Raw genomic sequence first — 14,959 nt, 5'->3', positions numbered from 1 at the left:
ATGCGAAAAGAAATCAGAGGAAACAAAGAGATGTCTGTTTGACAGATTGCCTCTAAAATCAACGCATTAAAACCCAGGAATACAAGGATGCTAATGTGTTGGTTGCACTGCATTGAAGCCTTGATATTTTGAACCCCTTTAATTAACTTGGAGGCATAAGGGTATCTTAATTGATAGCATTCGATACTCCATGAACTAGATAAGAGTAGCATATTGAAAACTGAGCAACAGAAGTGAAATTATTTAAATATTGGGCGGTTAACAAATATTCAACCCCTAATCATTAAAATGATTAACAACACAAGCAAAAATTAAATTTTGTTGTAGAACTAATTACATACATTCATCTTCCTCTCATTGTTTCAATGGTATAGATCTAACCTTCTGCATTATCAAACTCTAGTGGAACAAGCTGGAATGGAAGAAATGAAACCCTAATTCCACTATTTCAGAACTTACCAATGATTTTTATATGAACCAAAAAACTTCACATCGAAAGTCAAAGTTTATCACATACCATTTATTGCTATTTCTACCTATCATTTCCTTCCACCAAGGTTTTAAAAACCGACTCAGAATCGGAATCGTTTTGACCACCGGTTTCTGAGTTGATGATTTGGCCGTTTGCTTCGAACGGATGCTCCATTTAAAAAAAAAAATAAAAACAATTAAAATTAAAAAATGGCCAAAATTATTGAATGGATTGATGGTTTGACCGCCCAGATTAGCGGGTTGTGGATTAATTCAACAGTTTTTTTATTAAAGATGGAATTTGGGATAAAACAGAACCGGTTGCTTGAATGGTTTCTAGGTCGAATGGTTTGACCGTCTGAATCAATAACGATTTGAAAACGTTGCCATTCACCATTTGATCTATCACTAACTTCATAGGCTATAGAGACGACACAAAATTTCGGGATGGTAACAGCTTTACCGTAGTCATCTTGGACTCTTAATGATTTATAGTTAACAATCGTCTATGCCTTTGCTTTCTTAAACTCTGATTCACTCTCCATATTAGGCTGTTAGCCACTTCAGCGACAGGTAGTGTGCATGGCCAGCGAATTCTCACTCTATATCAGGCTTAGCCGCTCAAGGATTTAGGGTTATAGATATGAGATAAAAAGTGATAAAAAAGAGGGGAACGGATAAGAAAGAGGGACTTGAGGATTTCAAATAATCCTAACACTACTTGTTCCCTTAATACCTTATGATGTATTGAGTTTCTCGATTTTGAATACCTTAAGTTGATTCAGTTTTTGATTCGTAGTATCGATACAATATGATTAATCACTTGAGAATGAATGCAATGGTATTCACTAAAATGGTTTTAGAATAAGAAACCCTAATCGGCTTAGGCTATTTGCAGGAGCTCTTAGATACATATTCAAGACTAATCAACCTATGCTAAAGACCGATTAAACGTTCAAGCATTCATAGATTGATTATCAAAGATAAATGTTCAGTTGAGTTCATGAAACCTCATTCAAACCTGAACCAGATTGCACCTTTATTGTTGGAGAAGTGAGAAATAGTGAAGAAGAAAATGGAGACACCTCGACTTATATACGTTCAACTCTTCCCAAGCCTATAAGCTGTCCCCAAGGTCATCATCAAGAATTTCCTCCATTAACCAGTTGGACTTAACAGTGCCAACAAAATCATATACATCACACCAAATAGTTGTTGAGGGTCGTATCCAAATCCTTATACTTTTCTTTTGGCTCCAAGGGTTACACAATGGAGAGTAGCCCATCCCCCAACCTAGGTGCAGGCGAGATTCAATCCCAAGTTTCCACTACAACCAGCAGGAGATCTTACCAACGAGCCGGTTGGCATCTTGTTCCAGATCCTTATATTAAACTTTTGCCTTAATTCCCACCTAGAAGATTCGATACTTCACCTCCACCTTCCCTTCTAGAAGATTTGACGCATGAAGCGCACCTCTACTTTCTCTCCTAGAAGACTTGATGCACCATTGATAGCCTTCATAGGTCCTATCTAAACCCTCTACACAGATGGTCTTCATAGGTTCTATATAAAGCTTTCTCACAACCAACAAGAACACCCCATGTTCTTGTTATTCCCCTAAACAATTCTCTTGACACATTACATCCCTTGAGACATCTCTCCTTAAACAACAAAGCACACATACAACTTAAACTATTCAAGCTCAAAGTGGAGTAAAGCTAATTAACGTATTCTCAGTGGGGATGTCTATACTAGTTTTGGGATGAGTCTAGTTGAGAATATATCAAGTTATGATATGACCATTTCGAATTTCCTCCTCTCTTTTTTTACCAGTTTCACTTTGTTTTTTTGGCTCTTTGCATAATCCCCCATCCCAATTTCATTTTTGGAAGTCAAAGCCTTGTATACCAACGAGCTCTAGTGTTCAAGAGAAAAAGTCCCTTTCTCTCTAACATTCCATTTTCTTGAAATACACGCCCTTGCCAATTCGAGTTTAGTCTAGATAAGAATATATAAAAGGTTTTGCTTATCTAGACTTATGCTTATAAAGTTCTATATAACCATTTTTTTTACAGGAATAGCACGTAGCTTGCATTTGTGGGATTTCATACTTTACCATTTGTGAGATCATTACTTTGTCTCAGCAAAAGTTAATACCACTTTTGCCTATAAAACAAAAATCTTTATCTACTTTTCAAATTTGTCATTAATGAGAGATAAACTTGTCTCCCCTAGACAATTTTTTTTTTCCTTATTGCATGTAAGACAAAATATGCTTCTTTTTGGACTTTCACGAATGTGGTAAACTAGCTATTTTCTTTAAACGTGAAATGCAATCTTGCCTTTTTTTCCCAAGTAGAAGTTTCTTCTCTTACAGGAAAAGGCCCTTCTCAAACGAATAAAGCAATTAATGACCATTTGAATGGTGGAAATCAAATTCAAAGATCATATGGATGTTGGATATGTATAGCTTAGGTACAACCGTACAAGAGGCATCCCTACATCTCTATGTGCCATCTCTTGCATTTGATAGATTTTCCAATCATTAGATTCATTGGCCAAGTTGCAGGAGCTATCTCATGTCTCATGACCAATCAGGAGATGTCCCTTAGGCTGTGTTTGGTTTGAAGGAAAAAGTACAGAAACCTTTACAAACCTTGTATAGGTTTCTCTACCTTTCCCTACCTTTTCCTTCAAACCAAAGATAGCTTTAGGGTGAAATTGACCTGAACCAATTTTAATCACTTAACCACGCTGATGCTATAAAGCCAAGTTTTAATCACTCCCCATGTTTTTGCTTTATGAGGCCTCTCAAAGATTTCAGCTTTAATGATCTCACTCTTAGAACTAATATTGATGTGACTCACGTTTGTGCATTAGACTCATAATTGAGTTAGTGAAAACTAGTTTAAAATAATATTACGATCTTCGAAATATTAAAAAATAATGTCAAGTTAATAAGTACAAATTATTCTTAATATTTATTATCAAGGGAATTATTTCAAGAGGATGTGCACATAAAGTATAAATTATAACTCCCCAAAACATATGATCAAATTAGAAATTACAGATAAGTAGACAAAAATCACTTTACTAATCTTCGAAGAGGAAAGGAAGTCTAGTTAAAAGTCAATTCCTGCCTTTTGGTTTTTAGAATCCTTAAATAGCCATGAGAGCTCGTTTCTAAGTGAAAAGAGGTAACAATGAACAAACACCATAAAGAAAAGTGCCAAGGGGAATGGAGAGTGAAATAGATTCTAGAGTATAGATTGCTGGCACTGAAGTTGTTAATGTTTTGAAAAGCAAAATCACACACATTGGGCGACAATAATTATGGACAATATGTAGGCAAATACATATAGGTAATTGAAGATACAGGTTGACAAGATTCCCCCATAGAACTTTAAATATAACGGAACCCATAAGAACCAGAATAATTACAACTAAAATATGCACTCAAAGTAGTTAAGTTACAACTTTACATGATATTGAAGTAGTGCAGTTACATGGTTCCAGGAACTAGAGGGCAGGCATGGCTTGACTGTCCCAAAGACCAGACCATCCAAGATATACATTGCCTTTTGGCTACCCGGAATATCTATAGTTCTCACTTTTCAGATTCAATCTCTTTTACACTGTCAACTATGTGCTGGATTTTCTTTGACAGGTTTTGGGTGTGCTCCTCTATGTGCTTGAAAATCAGCTCGAGATGTCTTTTGTATGCTGCAGATCGTCGTCGCTCAAGGAGTAACTGCTGGGATAGATCTCGAATCCTTTCATGTTCATTCTATAGAGTAAAAGGAAGAAAAATCATGAAAGGAAAAACAAAACAAAAAAAAAAGTAAAGCATAAAAATACAAGTGTCAAAGAACTGTAGCTGTACAAATGAAGTTCCTATGATTCTAGTTCGAAACATGGAAGGTTGGCCTCAAGATTCCTAGCAGAATATATGCTAGAGAAACACATTAATTTAAAGGGCAATTACTAGTGTTTGTCCCAGATATCCAGGGTCATGAATGGGGTGGAGTGATACAGACCTAACCTTTGGCATTTTTTACACAAAAAGCCACTCAGACTAAAACATCTCTTCTAATGTTTTATCAGCCTGAGATTTTACCATTGCACCAAGCAATAGATAAGCACAATTCTATAATAAATTTATTGTACTGCCTCAAGGGCATGTTCATCTTTTCCTATTTGTAATTTTGTACATAGTGGACAACATGTGTAGTGGAATTCCTTATCATAATCAACAAAAGTATAATTTTTGTTTCCCGCAATACGTTAGAATTTATCTTTAGCTCACTATTATCTTATCTCATCAGTCTATGGTCCCCATGACTCAGATGAGACTTTTTGTGGTGGAGGAGCTTGATTATATCGGATGGAGATGGAGTTCCCCCTTGATCGTTGGTGGGAACATTAATGTTAGCAGAATGCTGAATGAGAAGACAAAATATCTTTTTAGATGACTGGATTTTTCTGATTATATTCACGAGAATGAAGTAATTGAACCTATTCTAAGAGTTGTTACACATGGTCAAATTGGTTAGATTCTTTTTCTCCCTAGATGGAAGTGAACATTTCCACGATGGAAGTTAGCATTTCCAAAATTTATAGGGAGCTCTGATATATCAACTTTTTGACCACTGTTCAATTATTCTTAGATTGAACTGTCATTAATCAGTTTACTTATCAATACCACCATTCTTGGACTCCCCCAGGCCATTTGAATTTGAAAACATGTCACATGGCATGGAAAAGGAATTTGGAGACAGAAAGGCTCTTAAATCTTTTGATGGGGGCAAATCTCCAGGCCCTCATGGCTTTAATATGAGATTCCTCATAGATGGTTAGTCTTCTTTAAGGAAGATATCCTCAAGGGATTTGCTAACTTCTGTGAAAAGAAGAGGTGGAATCTGGCATCTGGTTCTACTTTAATTCCTAAAAATAGACCGGGGAGGGGGTGTGAAGTCAAAGCTCTATTCAATAAGCTTGATTAGTAATGTTCACAAATAAAGTGTGAAGAACCCAAAGCATGCCAATCTGTCAAAGTCGGGGACGGGGAGTGAAGTCAAAGTTCTATAATTAAGGGCATAATTGTGAAGAACCCAAAACATACCAACCTGTCACCAGTGATGTTACAATTATGGAGAAGAAAAGAAAAAAAACTGTATGTAGTTAAGTTTCTTTCAGGAATCAAACCTGAGTACGAATCAATGAGAACTCAAATTTTGGGCAGTCCAGAGTTACCTGACTTGGAGGATGTATTTTTCTAGACCTCAGAGGGCCAAGCTGTCTGAAATCCACCCAATCATCTGATTGAGCAAGACTGGTTGTATCCAAAGAATCAACCTTAGTCACATAATTTTTGTCATTCTAGCATGGGCTATCCAACATTCTTAATTTGTAGCATGCCAAATACAACCTTAGCAGCTAAGACATTTCAATCTAGGGGCATACCAAAAAGGACATGAATTGAAATAGTAAAAAATTATTTAAGGGCTCATGATTTAACAACGGCCATGGCACTGAATTTAATGAAATGGTGAAACATGATTCGTGGAGCCAATGCCATATTGTTGGGACAAGGCTTATATGATGACAATGATAATGATGCATCTTCACATCCATGCACAAAACATCTTATATAGATAAAAAATTCCCAAGCATTCTAATGACTGCTATAAAGCTTCTAGAAAGAAAGATTACAGGATATCATTTTATTCTTCAAGCCAAAATTGACATAAAAGAAAGACTTCAAGTTCAGCTTGACAGTAGGAGAGCAAAATAACTAAAACACGGTCAACCAATTGGTCCCTAGAAGCTCATGCAATTTCTCCTTACGAGCTTTCCTGAGGTAAAAAGGAAAAAAATGAAGTTCTGTGTTTTGTGCCCATGGATCGAATATCATCAAAAACACCAATTTAAAACTGTAATTATCTTTCGTGCTGCTGGAGCCATTGACTCATAATTGTCAACTTTATACAATTTACCACACAATTCACTATTCAAATCATGAATCTAAAGGGTTTCAATTTGAATTTTACATATAATCCTCTTTTGGAAATAATTTATAATTATTTTTAAATCTTATGATTCAATTCATGTAAGTTGAATTAATACAATACAATTAGGATGTGATTCTCCACTTTTTTTTTTGAAGAAGAACTAAGGCATTGTATTAAAAACAGAAAGAAGGATATAAGTATAACATCCCATGCCATTGGAAATATCCAAATAAAAGAAACGAAGATGCTGATCACAAAAAGAGAAAGTGTGTATTAAAAAAAAAAAAGATGTGTAAGGCACTTCCTGAAATGGTTTTTGAATTGATAGCCAGGAACATAGGGTTCCTTATAAATGTCCAAGCACAGCATCGTCTGAGCTTGCCTTGTTTTCAAATAAACGGGAAATTCTTTCATTCCAAATGATCCAAATTATTGCAGAAGGGAAAATTTTCCAAAAAAGCTTACCTCTGCTACTGAGACCACTAATGAACCAGCTTCTGAAGAGAGACTCAACAGATTGAGTACACAAACTTAGCCCCAAAATTTGATGGATGGAAGTCCAGATATTATAATTGAAGTTGCAATGAGAAGGATGTGGTCCACAAATTCCAAAGTTTCATTATAAAATAAGCATGATATGCTGACTAAGTTCATCCCTCGTCTGGTAAGATTTTCTCTGGTTAGACATCTTCCTAAAGCTGCATATCATGTAAGAAAAGCCACATTTTAAGGAACACAAGGTACCCAAATTCTTGCACTAGGGAAGCAGTCAACCAATGAGGAGCATAATTCTCTGTATAAGGATTTCACAGAGAATAAACCTGATTGTTATAAGCCCAGACCCTGGTATCAGCATGGTTGGGAGATGGGATCACTTGCTGAATCTTCCATAGATGAAGTGGATTTCCCAATTATTTAAGTTTCTCCTAAACTTGGGGCACCAAGTTATGGAGTTGTTACGAGTTTCATAATGTTCCACCACTAATGCATCCATATTATGAGCAGATGAGTATATATCAGGGAAAGAATCTTTCAAAGGAATGTTATTACACTACAAATCTGTCCAGAATTTAATTATGTCACCTTTACCAACCTTGTATTTGATTCATTTTAGGAGCACTGTTGTCACCTTCACAATATTCTTCCATAGAGCTCAACTACAAGGAAAAGGGGATTCACCCGGATCCCAGCCCATGTTTATAGTGTCATATTTGCCAATAATAACCTGTCTCCACAGGCTGTTTGGCTCTAGATTGAATCTCCAAAGCCATTTTTCCAGGAGGACTGGTACTCCACTTTATAATTTATTATCTTGTTCTTTTTTTTTTTGTTTTCTAGATAAATATACTGTATATGTATAAGCATTCAATGCTTAAGTATATGAAAAAAAGGTTTTGTTTTTACATCTTGTTCTTTTTTTTTGCAAGGGGGCTTTTATTATAAAACCCTTACTAGACCTATTTAGAAACCTTATTAAGTTATCTAAGACCTTCTACTTATTATTGCATGAAAGAACTGAAAAGTGAAGCACATTTAGCTGTTTTTCATCAGGTTTTAAAAAGGAAAAAGAAAAAGAGAAAAGAAAACAAGAATTCACCTAAATCCTCTAATAATGCAAGAGTTCTAAGTTCATTCCAAAAATTTTCAGATAGGAATCAATTTTGCCTCCAGTATATACTAGGAACGTAATGATTTTAAGTCTAGAGTGCAGATAGCAGTGAAGATGAAATATGGGTTACAACTTTCCACGAATAACAGACTCTGTTGCATGTGTTGGGATGCACATGCTAGTAGGTGTATGGAATGAGGAATGAAAGAGAGTCCCACATTGGAAAGACACAAGAAGTGCAAAAGACTTATATACAAGAGTGGCCCATAACTCAGTAGCTTATGCTTTTGGGTTGTAAGTGGTGCCCATCTCTTGTGTACAAGTCTTCTGCGCGTGTACGTGTATGAAGCCCCCGGTTTTGGCAACTCCTCATGGTTCGTGACCCCCCTCGAGCCCCAACAAATGGTATCGGAGCAAGGTTATTAAATCTGTTAAGTACTTACGATGGCGAAGATGTCAACTATAAAGTTTGAGGTGGAGAAATTTGAGGGCAAGATGAATTTTGGGTTGTGGCAAAAGAGGGTGAAGGCAGTTCTGGTACAACAAGGTCTTCACAAGGCTCTTCTCGGAAAGGAAAAGGCAGAGACGATGACAAGTGATGAGTGGGCTGAGTTAGATCTGAAGGCATTGAGCATGATTCAGTTATACTTAGCAGATGAAGTGATGTACAACGTACTCATGAGGAAACCACCATTGGCTTGTGGACAAAGTTGGAGAAATTGTATATGACAAAATCTTTCACCAATAAGTTGTACCTGAAGAGGCAATTATACAGTTTGCGTATGGCCGATGGAACCAATTTATTGGATCATTTGAATACATTCAATCGGTTGATTGCACAACTTCTCAATGTAGATGTGAAGATTGATGAAGAAGATAAGGCGATTCTTCTCCTCTCATCTCTCCTAGAATCGTATGACCATTTGGTGATGACCATCTTGTATGGAAAGGATATGTTGGTGATGGATGAGGTCACAAGTACTTTGCTGTCAAACGAGATGCGGCGAAAGCCTACCTTTAGTGATAGTGAAAGTTTGATTGCAAAGGATTCGGGTTATGAACGGGGCAGATCTAAAGAGAGGGGAAATAAGAAGAATAGAGGCAGATCAAAGTCCAAATTGAAGAAAACACAATGCAAGTGGTGCAAGAAAGATGGTCACTGGCTAAAGGATTGCAAGAAATTTGCAGAGGCTCAAAAAAAGAAAGGAAAAGTTGTAGATGAGGCAAGTGTTGCTTCCGATACAGAGAATGATGGAAATCTTCTTATGGTCTCCTCAGGTATGGATCCCTTGGATACTTGGATACTTGATTCTGGATGTTCTTATCATATGCCTCCTTATAGAGATTGGTTTTCTACATATGAGTCACATGTTGGCAGCACAGTTCTTATGGGAAATAATGCCAAGTGTAAAATTGTTGGGATTGGGACAATTAAAATCAAGATGTTTGATGGGATTGTTAGAACATTAACAAATGTTAGACATGTCCCAGATCTTAAGAAAAGTTTAGTCTTACTTAGTGCTTTAGATGATCTTGGGTGTACATATAGTGGGGCTGATAGAGTCATAAAAGTTAAAAGGGGTGCCATGGTTGTCATGAAAGGAGAGAAAAAAGGATCATTATATAGGTTAATTGGAAAACTATCATTGGGGATGCAACTGTCACATCCACTTTAGATGATGATTCTAGTCAATTATGGCATTTGAGATTGGCACACATTAGCGAGAGAGGCATGATAGAACTGCACAAAAATAAATTAAATGATGATGTTAAATCTTGCAAGTTAGATTTATGCAAATATTGCATTTTTGGAAAGCAATGTAGAGTCAGTTTTATAGCAACTACTAAAAGAAGCAAGGAGATTCTTGAGTATGTACATGCAGATACATGGGGTTCATTGCCAGTGACTTCTAGTGGTGGAGCACAATATTTGTTAGCTTTGTTGATGATTATTCCAAAAAGGTTTGGGTGTACTTCATGAAGCATAAATCTGAAGCTTTTGAGAAGTTCAAGATTTGGAAGGCAAAAGTGGAGAAACAAACTGAAAAGCAGATAAAATACCTATGGACAGATAATGGTGGAGAGTTTACCTCTATAGAGTTTCAAAAATTTTGTGCAGCAAAAGGGATTACTCAACAACTTACTACTCCAGGCACACCACAGCAAAGCGGGGTAGTAGAAAGAATGAACAGGACACTACTTGAAAAGGCAAGGTGCATGAGAATCTTTGCAGATTTACCAAAGTAGTTTTGGGTTGAGGTAGTTAATATGGCCTGTTATGTGGCAAACAGATCACCTTCCAAAGCATTGGGACTCAAGACAGCAAAAGAGGTATGGACTGGTAATTCTGTTGATTACTCAAATTTGAGAATTTTTAAATGCCCTTGTTATGTCCTGTTGCAGGATAGAAAGAGGACAAAGCTTGATGCTAAGTCAAAACCTTGCATTTTTCTGGGATACAATGAAGGGGTGAAAGGATTCAGACTTTGGAATCCTAACACCAAGAAGGTTGAGATAAGTAGAGATGCTATATTCGATGAAGCTTCTATGTTGAAGAAAAATCAGCAACAAATCCGAGATGGTGAGAAGAGCAGTACCTTAATTCAAGTGGAGCTAAGTAGGAAGAGAAAATGGGTAGTGAACCAATCGCTACACAGATTCTTCTCATCAAAGCCAAGAAGTTGCACAATCCCAAGAGGAACCACCATATTCCATTGCTACAAGCAGGGCTAAAATGAACATCAAGAGACCAGTAAGATTTGATGATACAGTTGCATATGTATTAACAGCTAATTGTGATGATCCAATGACTTACAAGGAGACAATGAAAGATAAGGACAGCTCACTATGGATGGGTGCTATGAAAGAGGAGATGTCTTCTCTTTGGAAGAATGAAATTTGGAAGTTAATAGAATTGCCTAAGGGTAAGAAGGCTATTGGGTGCAAGTGGGTGTACAGAAAGAAAGAGGCTTCATCTGCAAGCGAACCACTTAGGTACAATACAAGGTTAGTAGCAAAGGGTATGCACAAAAGGAAGGAGTGGATTTCAATGATATTTTTTCTCCTATAGTGAAACACTGTTCCATTAGAATCATGTTGGCAATGGTAGCTATGTGGGATATGGAGTTGGAGCAGCTTAATGTGAAGACAACTTTCCTCCACGAGAGCTTAGAAGAGGAAATTTACATGGTGCGTCCTGATGGGTTTGTCGAGAAAGGCAAAGAACAACTGGTATGCAAGTTGAATAGGTTGCTCTATGGCCTTAAGCAAGCATCGAGGCAATGGTACAAGCGCTTTGACACTTTTATGACTTCACATAGCTACATTAGAAGTACGACAATTGTGTTTATTTCCGTTTCCTTCATGATGACTCCATTATACTATTGATGCTTTATGTTGATGACATGCTTTATTGCTTGTAAGAGTTTGCATGAGATTGCTAAGTTAAAATAGGAATTGAGGATGGAATTTAAGATGAAAGATTTAGGAGCAAAGAAAATCTTGGGTATGGAAATTCAAAGAGAGACGCAACGGGAAGTTGTGGTTGACCCAAAAAGGGTATATTGAGAAGGTATTGACCAAATTCAATATAAAGGAGGCTAAGGCAGTGAGCACACCACTAGTTCAACACTTCAAACTATCTCTTCAACATTGTCCAAAGACGGAGGAAGAACGTGAGGAGATGATACATATACCATATGCCAGTGCAGTTTGATGTCTTATGTATGCTACGGTATGCACCAGACCGGACTTATCTCAAGCAATTAGTGTTGTGAGCAAATTTATGGCTAATTCGGGGAAGGAGCATTGGAATGCTGTAAAGTAGATTATGCGCTACTTGAACGGTACCCAAGATATAGGTTTACTATTTCAAAATGGTTTGAAAGGAGACAAAGTGGTTGGGTATGTAGATTCAGATTTTGCGGGTGACCTTGACAAAAGAAAATCTACTACGGGATATATTTTCGTTCTTGGTCAAGGCCCTATTAGTTGGAGATCAACATTACAAGATATGGTGGCTCTATCTACTACAGAAGCAGAGTACATGGCAACAGTAGAGGCAGCCAAGGAAGTTGTATGGTTGAGAGGACTGGTTCAAGATCTTGGAATTGATCAGAAGAACATTTATGCTCACTGTGACAGTCAGAGTGCTATATGTCTTGCAAAGGATCCAGTATACCACTCAAGGACTAAGCACATAGATGTGCAGTATCACAGGCCCAGAGATTTTGTAGCAAATGGAGTGACATTTAGTTGGAGAAGATTTTTTCCCAAATGAACATAGCAGACATGATGACCAAGCCATTGCTAAGGGAGAGGTTCAGGCATTGCCTGAATCTTTCAAACATACAACAATGCTAAGTTGTGAAGGCCCCAGGAAGAGGGGGTATTCTAGATAGAGAAATGGAGCAGGGTGAAGAAGAGAGTTGAAGAATTTTTTTTCTTTTTGAGTCAAGGTGGAGAATGTTGGAATTGACTCAAAAATAAAGTTAGTTACAGAAAGTGGCTATTAGTGCATGGTAACCATAAAGTTAGTTACAGAAAGTGGCTATTAGTGCATAATAACCACAAAGCCAGTTATAAAAGAAGTGGATATCTTGTATCTTCTACTTCTTCTTCTTCTACAATTTTAATGAAAAATCTCTCTCTGGAGTGTGTGCTCTTCCCGTGAACGTAGGAGGATTTTATCCGAACCACGTAAATTCTTGTGTCTTCATCTCTATTTGCTTGAATTTTTGTTTACTTTGCCATTTTGTGTGTTCTCCATTTTTCTTAACGGGTTGATTTAGGATACGTGATCCAACGCTTCTACACCAATAGCATGTACGGAGGCTTTCTTTCTACCAGTCCATATCAATGTGATACTACCGAAACACATTTTTTGGTAGTAAACAAAAAAGAAAGTTCATTAATAAGAAGAAAAGTACATGCTGAATACAAAAGGGATGAGAAATCATCTAACGAAAAGAAAAAAGCAAGCATAACATAACTCTTTCAACCTTTTATATACTACTGAAACATGTGATACAATCTGATGAGAAAGTAATCTTTATCTTCACTCCTTATTTATTATATCCATAGCCTTAAAACCAATCTGTATAGTACCATTTTGCACAACCAAATGGATATTTTGATCCTTAAATAAGATCTAAATAGGTTGGATAATTGGGTTACTTAAAAAAGAACTGCAAAAGCAACTTGGGCACTAATCACTAATCATAATCAAAAGGGAAAAAAAGAAAAAGGAAAAAAAAAAGAAAAGGAAAAGCCATACATAGCACAAAATCTTCTTAATAGTTTGAACAGGAGCAGAAAAATAAATACAGTAAGGAATAAGGATAGAGCATAGAAGGATTGACCATTATTATACTTGAAAAAATGGGATTCCTAGCTGCTGTATATTGTGAAGGGGGGAAAGAACTGACCGGATATTGATCGTAAATCGAACCCTTTCGGCCTTTTCCAGGAGTCATTAGTGGATGGCTGTGCTCCTTCTCAACTTTTGAAATGACCCATTTTCCAGAACTCAGCTTCCTCACAGCAATCATTGCTTTGCAACCAACTCTCGTGGGTGCCCGTGGCTTTGTTCCTTTTCTGCAGCGCTTATCAGGTAATCTGAAACCCTCTTTGTTACATACAAATGCTCGACCAATAACTGACTTGTCACGCCTCGAACGACATAGCTTGCTCCAGCGAGTGATGAAACCCACACGCATAGCATACGCACTATAAAATGCATGTGCAGCTGCTTCAGACTCGAACTCCATACCCACCTCGGGTTCCAAATTCGGTTCCCCTTGAATTATAACCAACTCCCTCCCAGAAGAATTTTCAGTCATTTTATCCTGATCCCGAGGAGGTCCCCCTTCAGAAGAACTATATAATGTTTCACATTTGTGACCAGCTCGAACCTCCATATCAATTGAATTCTCTAATGTCTCACCATCAGCACCCACATGGAGTCCAAAATCCACTGTTACAGTCCATAGCATGCCCGATTATATTCTATACGACTATACCCATGTTAAATTCAAAAAACTAAGACTAAACGAATAATATGCATAGTTTTTCATGATAACTCTGCTTAACAGAAACTATGACAGCAGGCATCCAAGAATTATTCAAATGGCTTCTATAAGATCAATCAAATAAAAAATAATTCAGAAAGGAAGAAATTCATCTGTTGATCAGGCAGCTTTATAGTGGGCAATTTTCTTGCAAATGTAAATTCTCAATTTCTTTGTAGGGCATGAACAATTTGCAGAATTTTCTCTCTTTTTGGGTCGATAACGAGTTTCAGATTTACGTGATGAAACAAGTAAGACAAAGAGTTTCTCGTAGCTCTACAATTAAATTGGAAGAAGAAGAAGAAGAAGAAGCACTTACTTAAATGGTCTTCCGTCCTTGAAGATCCAGAACTAAGAGATGGCGAACATAGACAAGTCGAACAATTCTTGACGATCAAGATTCAAGACTTAAAGAGAAGACGAACATGAACATATCGAACTAGTAATAACTGATTCGAGCTGGAATTCTTTAGTCTAGGGCTCGATGGCCTTCGATCATAGTCATAGAGCCATAGAGGTTGAGGCTTTTGAGTGGACTTATATTTTATTTTATTTTATTTGGGCAAATTACAAAGACGCCTATAAGTAAGGGTGGCCACGACCCGAATTTGAAAGCTCGTTTGTTAATTGTTAATCGAGTTAAGCTCGACCTCACTGAAGCTCGGCTTGTGAGATTTGCGAGCTTAATATAATAAATAAATAATTTTTTTATTATATATATATATATATACATATACATATACATATAAATATAAATATATAATAATAATAAATAATTTTTATTATATAATAATGTTTTT

The 14,959-nt window shown here is 36.8% G+C and overlaps 1 protein-coding gene across 3 annotated transcripts; it reads right to left on the bottom strand.

Annotated features, from left to right (window-relative positions):
• Positions 1 to 3,802: 3,802 nt before the first annotated feature.
• On the bottom strand, positions 3,803 to 14,719 carry LOC104605209 (protein FAR1-RELATED SEQUENCE 5-like). Of its 3 annotated transcripts, none has more exons than XM_010269873.3 (3): positions 14,479 to 14,716; positions 13,518 to 14,097; positions 3,803 to 4,258 (listed from the first exon to the last, which is right to left on the bottom strand). In XM_010269873.3, the coding sequence occupies exons 2-3, from the start codon at positions 14,082 to 14,084 to the stop codon at positions 4,079 to 4,081; spliced, it is 747 nt and encodes a 248-aa protein (XP_010268175.1). In that variant the 5' UTR covers positions 14,085 to 14,097; positions 14,479 to 14,716; the 3' UTR covers positions 3,803 to 4,078. The 3 variants fall into 3 exon arrangements, with proteins under 3 accessions (XP_010268175.1, XP_010268176.1, XP_010268177.1); XM_010269874.3 differs by having other exon boundaries at positions 13,518 to 14,065; positions 14,479 to 14,714; XM_010269875.3 differs by lacking the exon at positions 3,803 to 4,258 and adding an exon at positions 6,101 to 6,326 and having other exon boundaries at positions 14,479 to 14,719.
• Between the last annotated feature and the right edge of the window lie 240 nt (positions 14,720 to 14,959).

The sequence above is a fragment of the Nelumbo nucifera genome, chromosome 1 (genome assembly GCF_055504915.1).
Source record: "Nelumbo nucifera cultivar China Antique chromosome 1, China Antique-T2T, whole genome shotgun sequence".
Taxonomy (NCBI): Eukaryota; Viridiplantae; Streptophyta; class Magnoliopsida; order Proteales; family Nelumbonaceae; genus Nelumbo; species Nelumbo nucifera.
The sequence above is the reverse complement of the archived record's forward strand: the minus strand, read 5'-3'. Positions and strand labels throughout refer to the sequence as shown.

Excerpts from the sequence above, each read along its gene's own strand:
- LOC104605209 (XM_010269873.3), bottom strand. The coding sequence starts at position 14,084 with ATGCTATGGACTGTAACAGTGGATTTTGGACTCCATGTGGGTGCTGAT. Across the intron at positions 4,259-13,517 it reads CGATTTACGATCAATATCCG|AATGAACATGAAAGGATTCG; the intron begins GTCAGTTCTTTC and ends TTTACTCTATAG.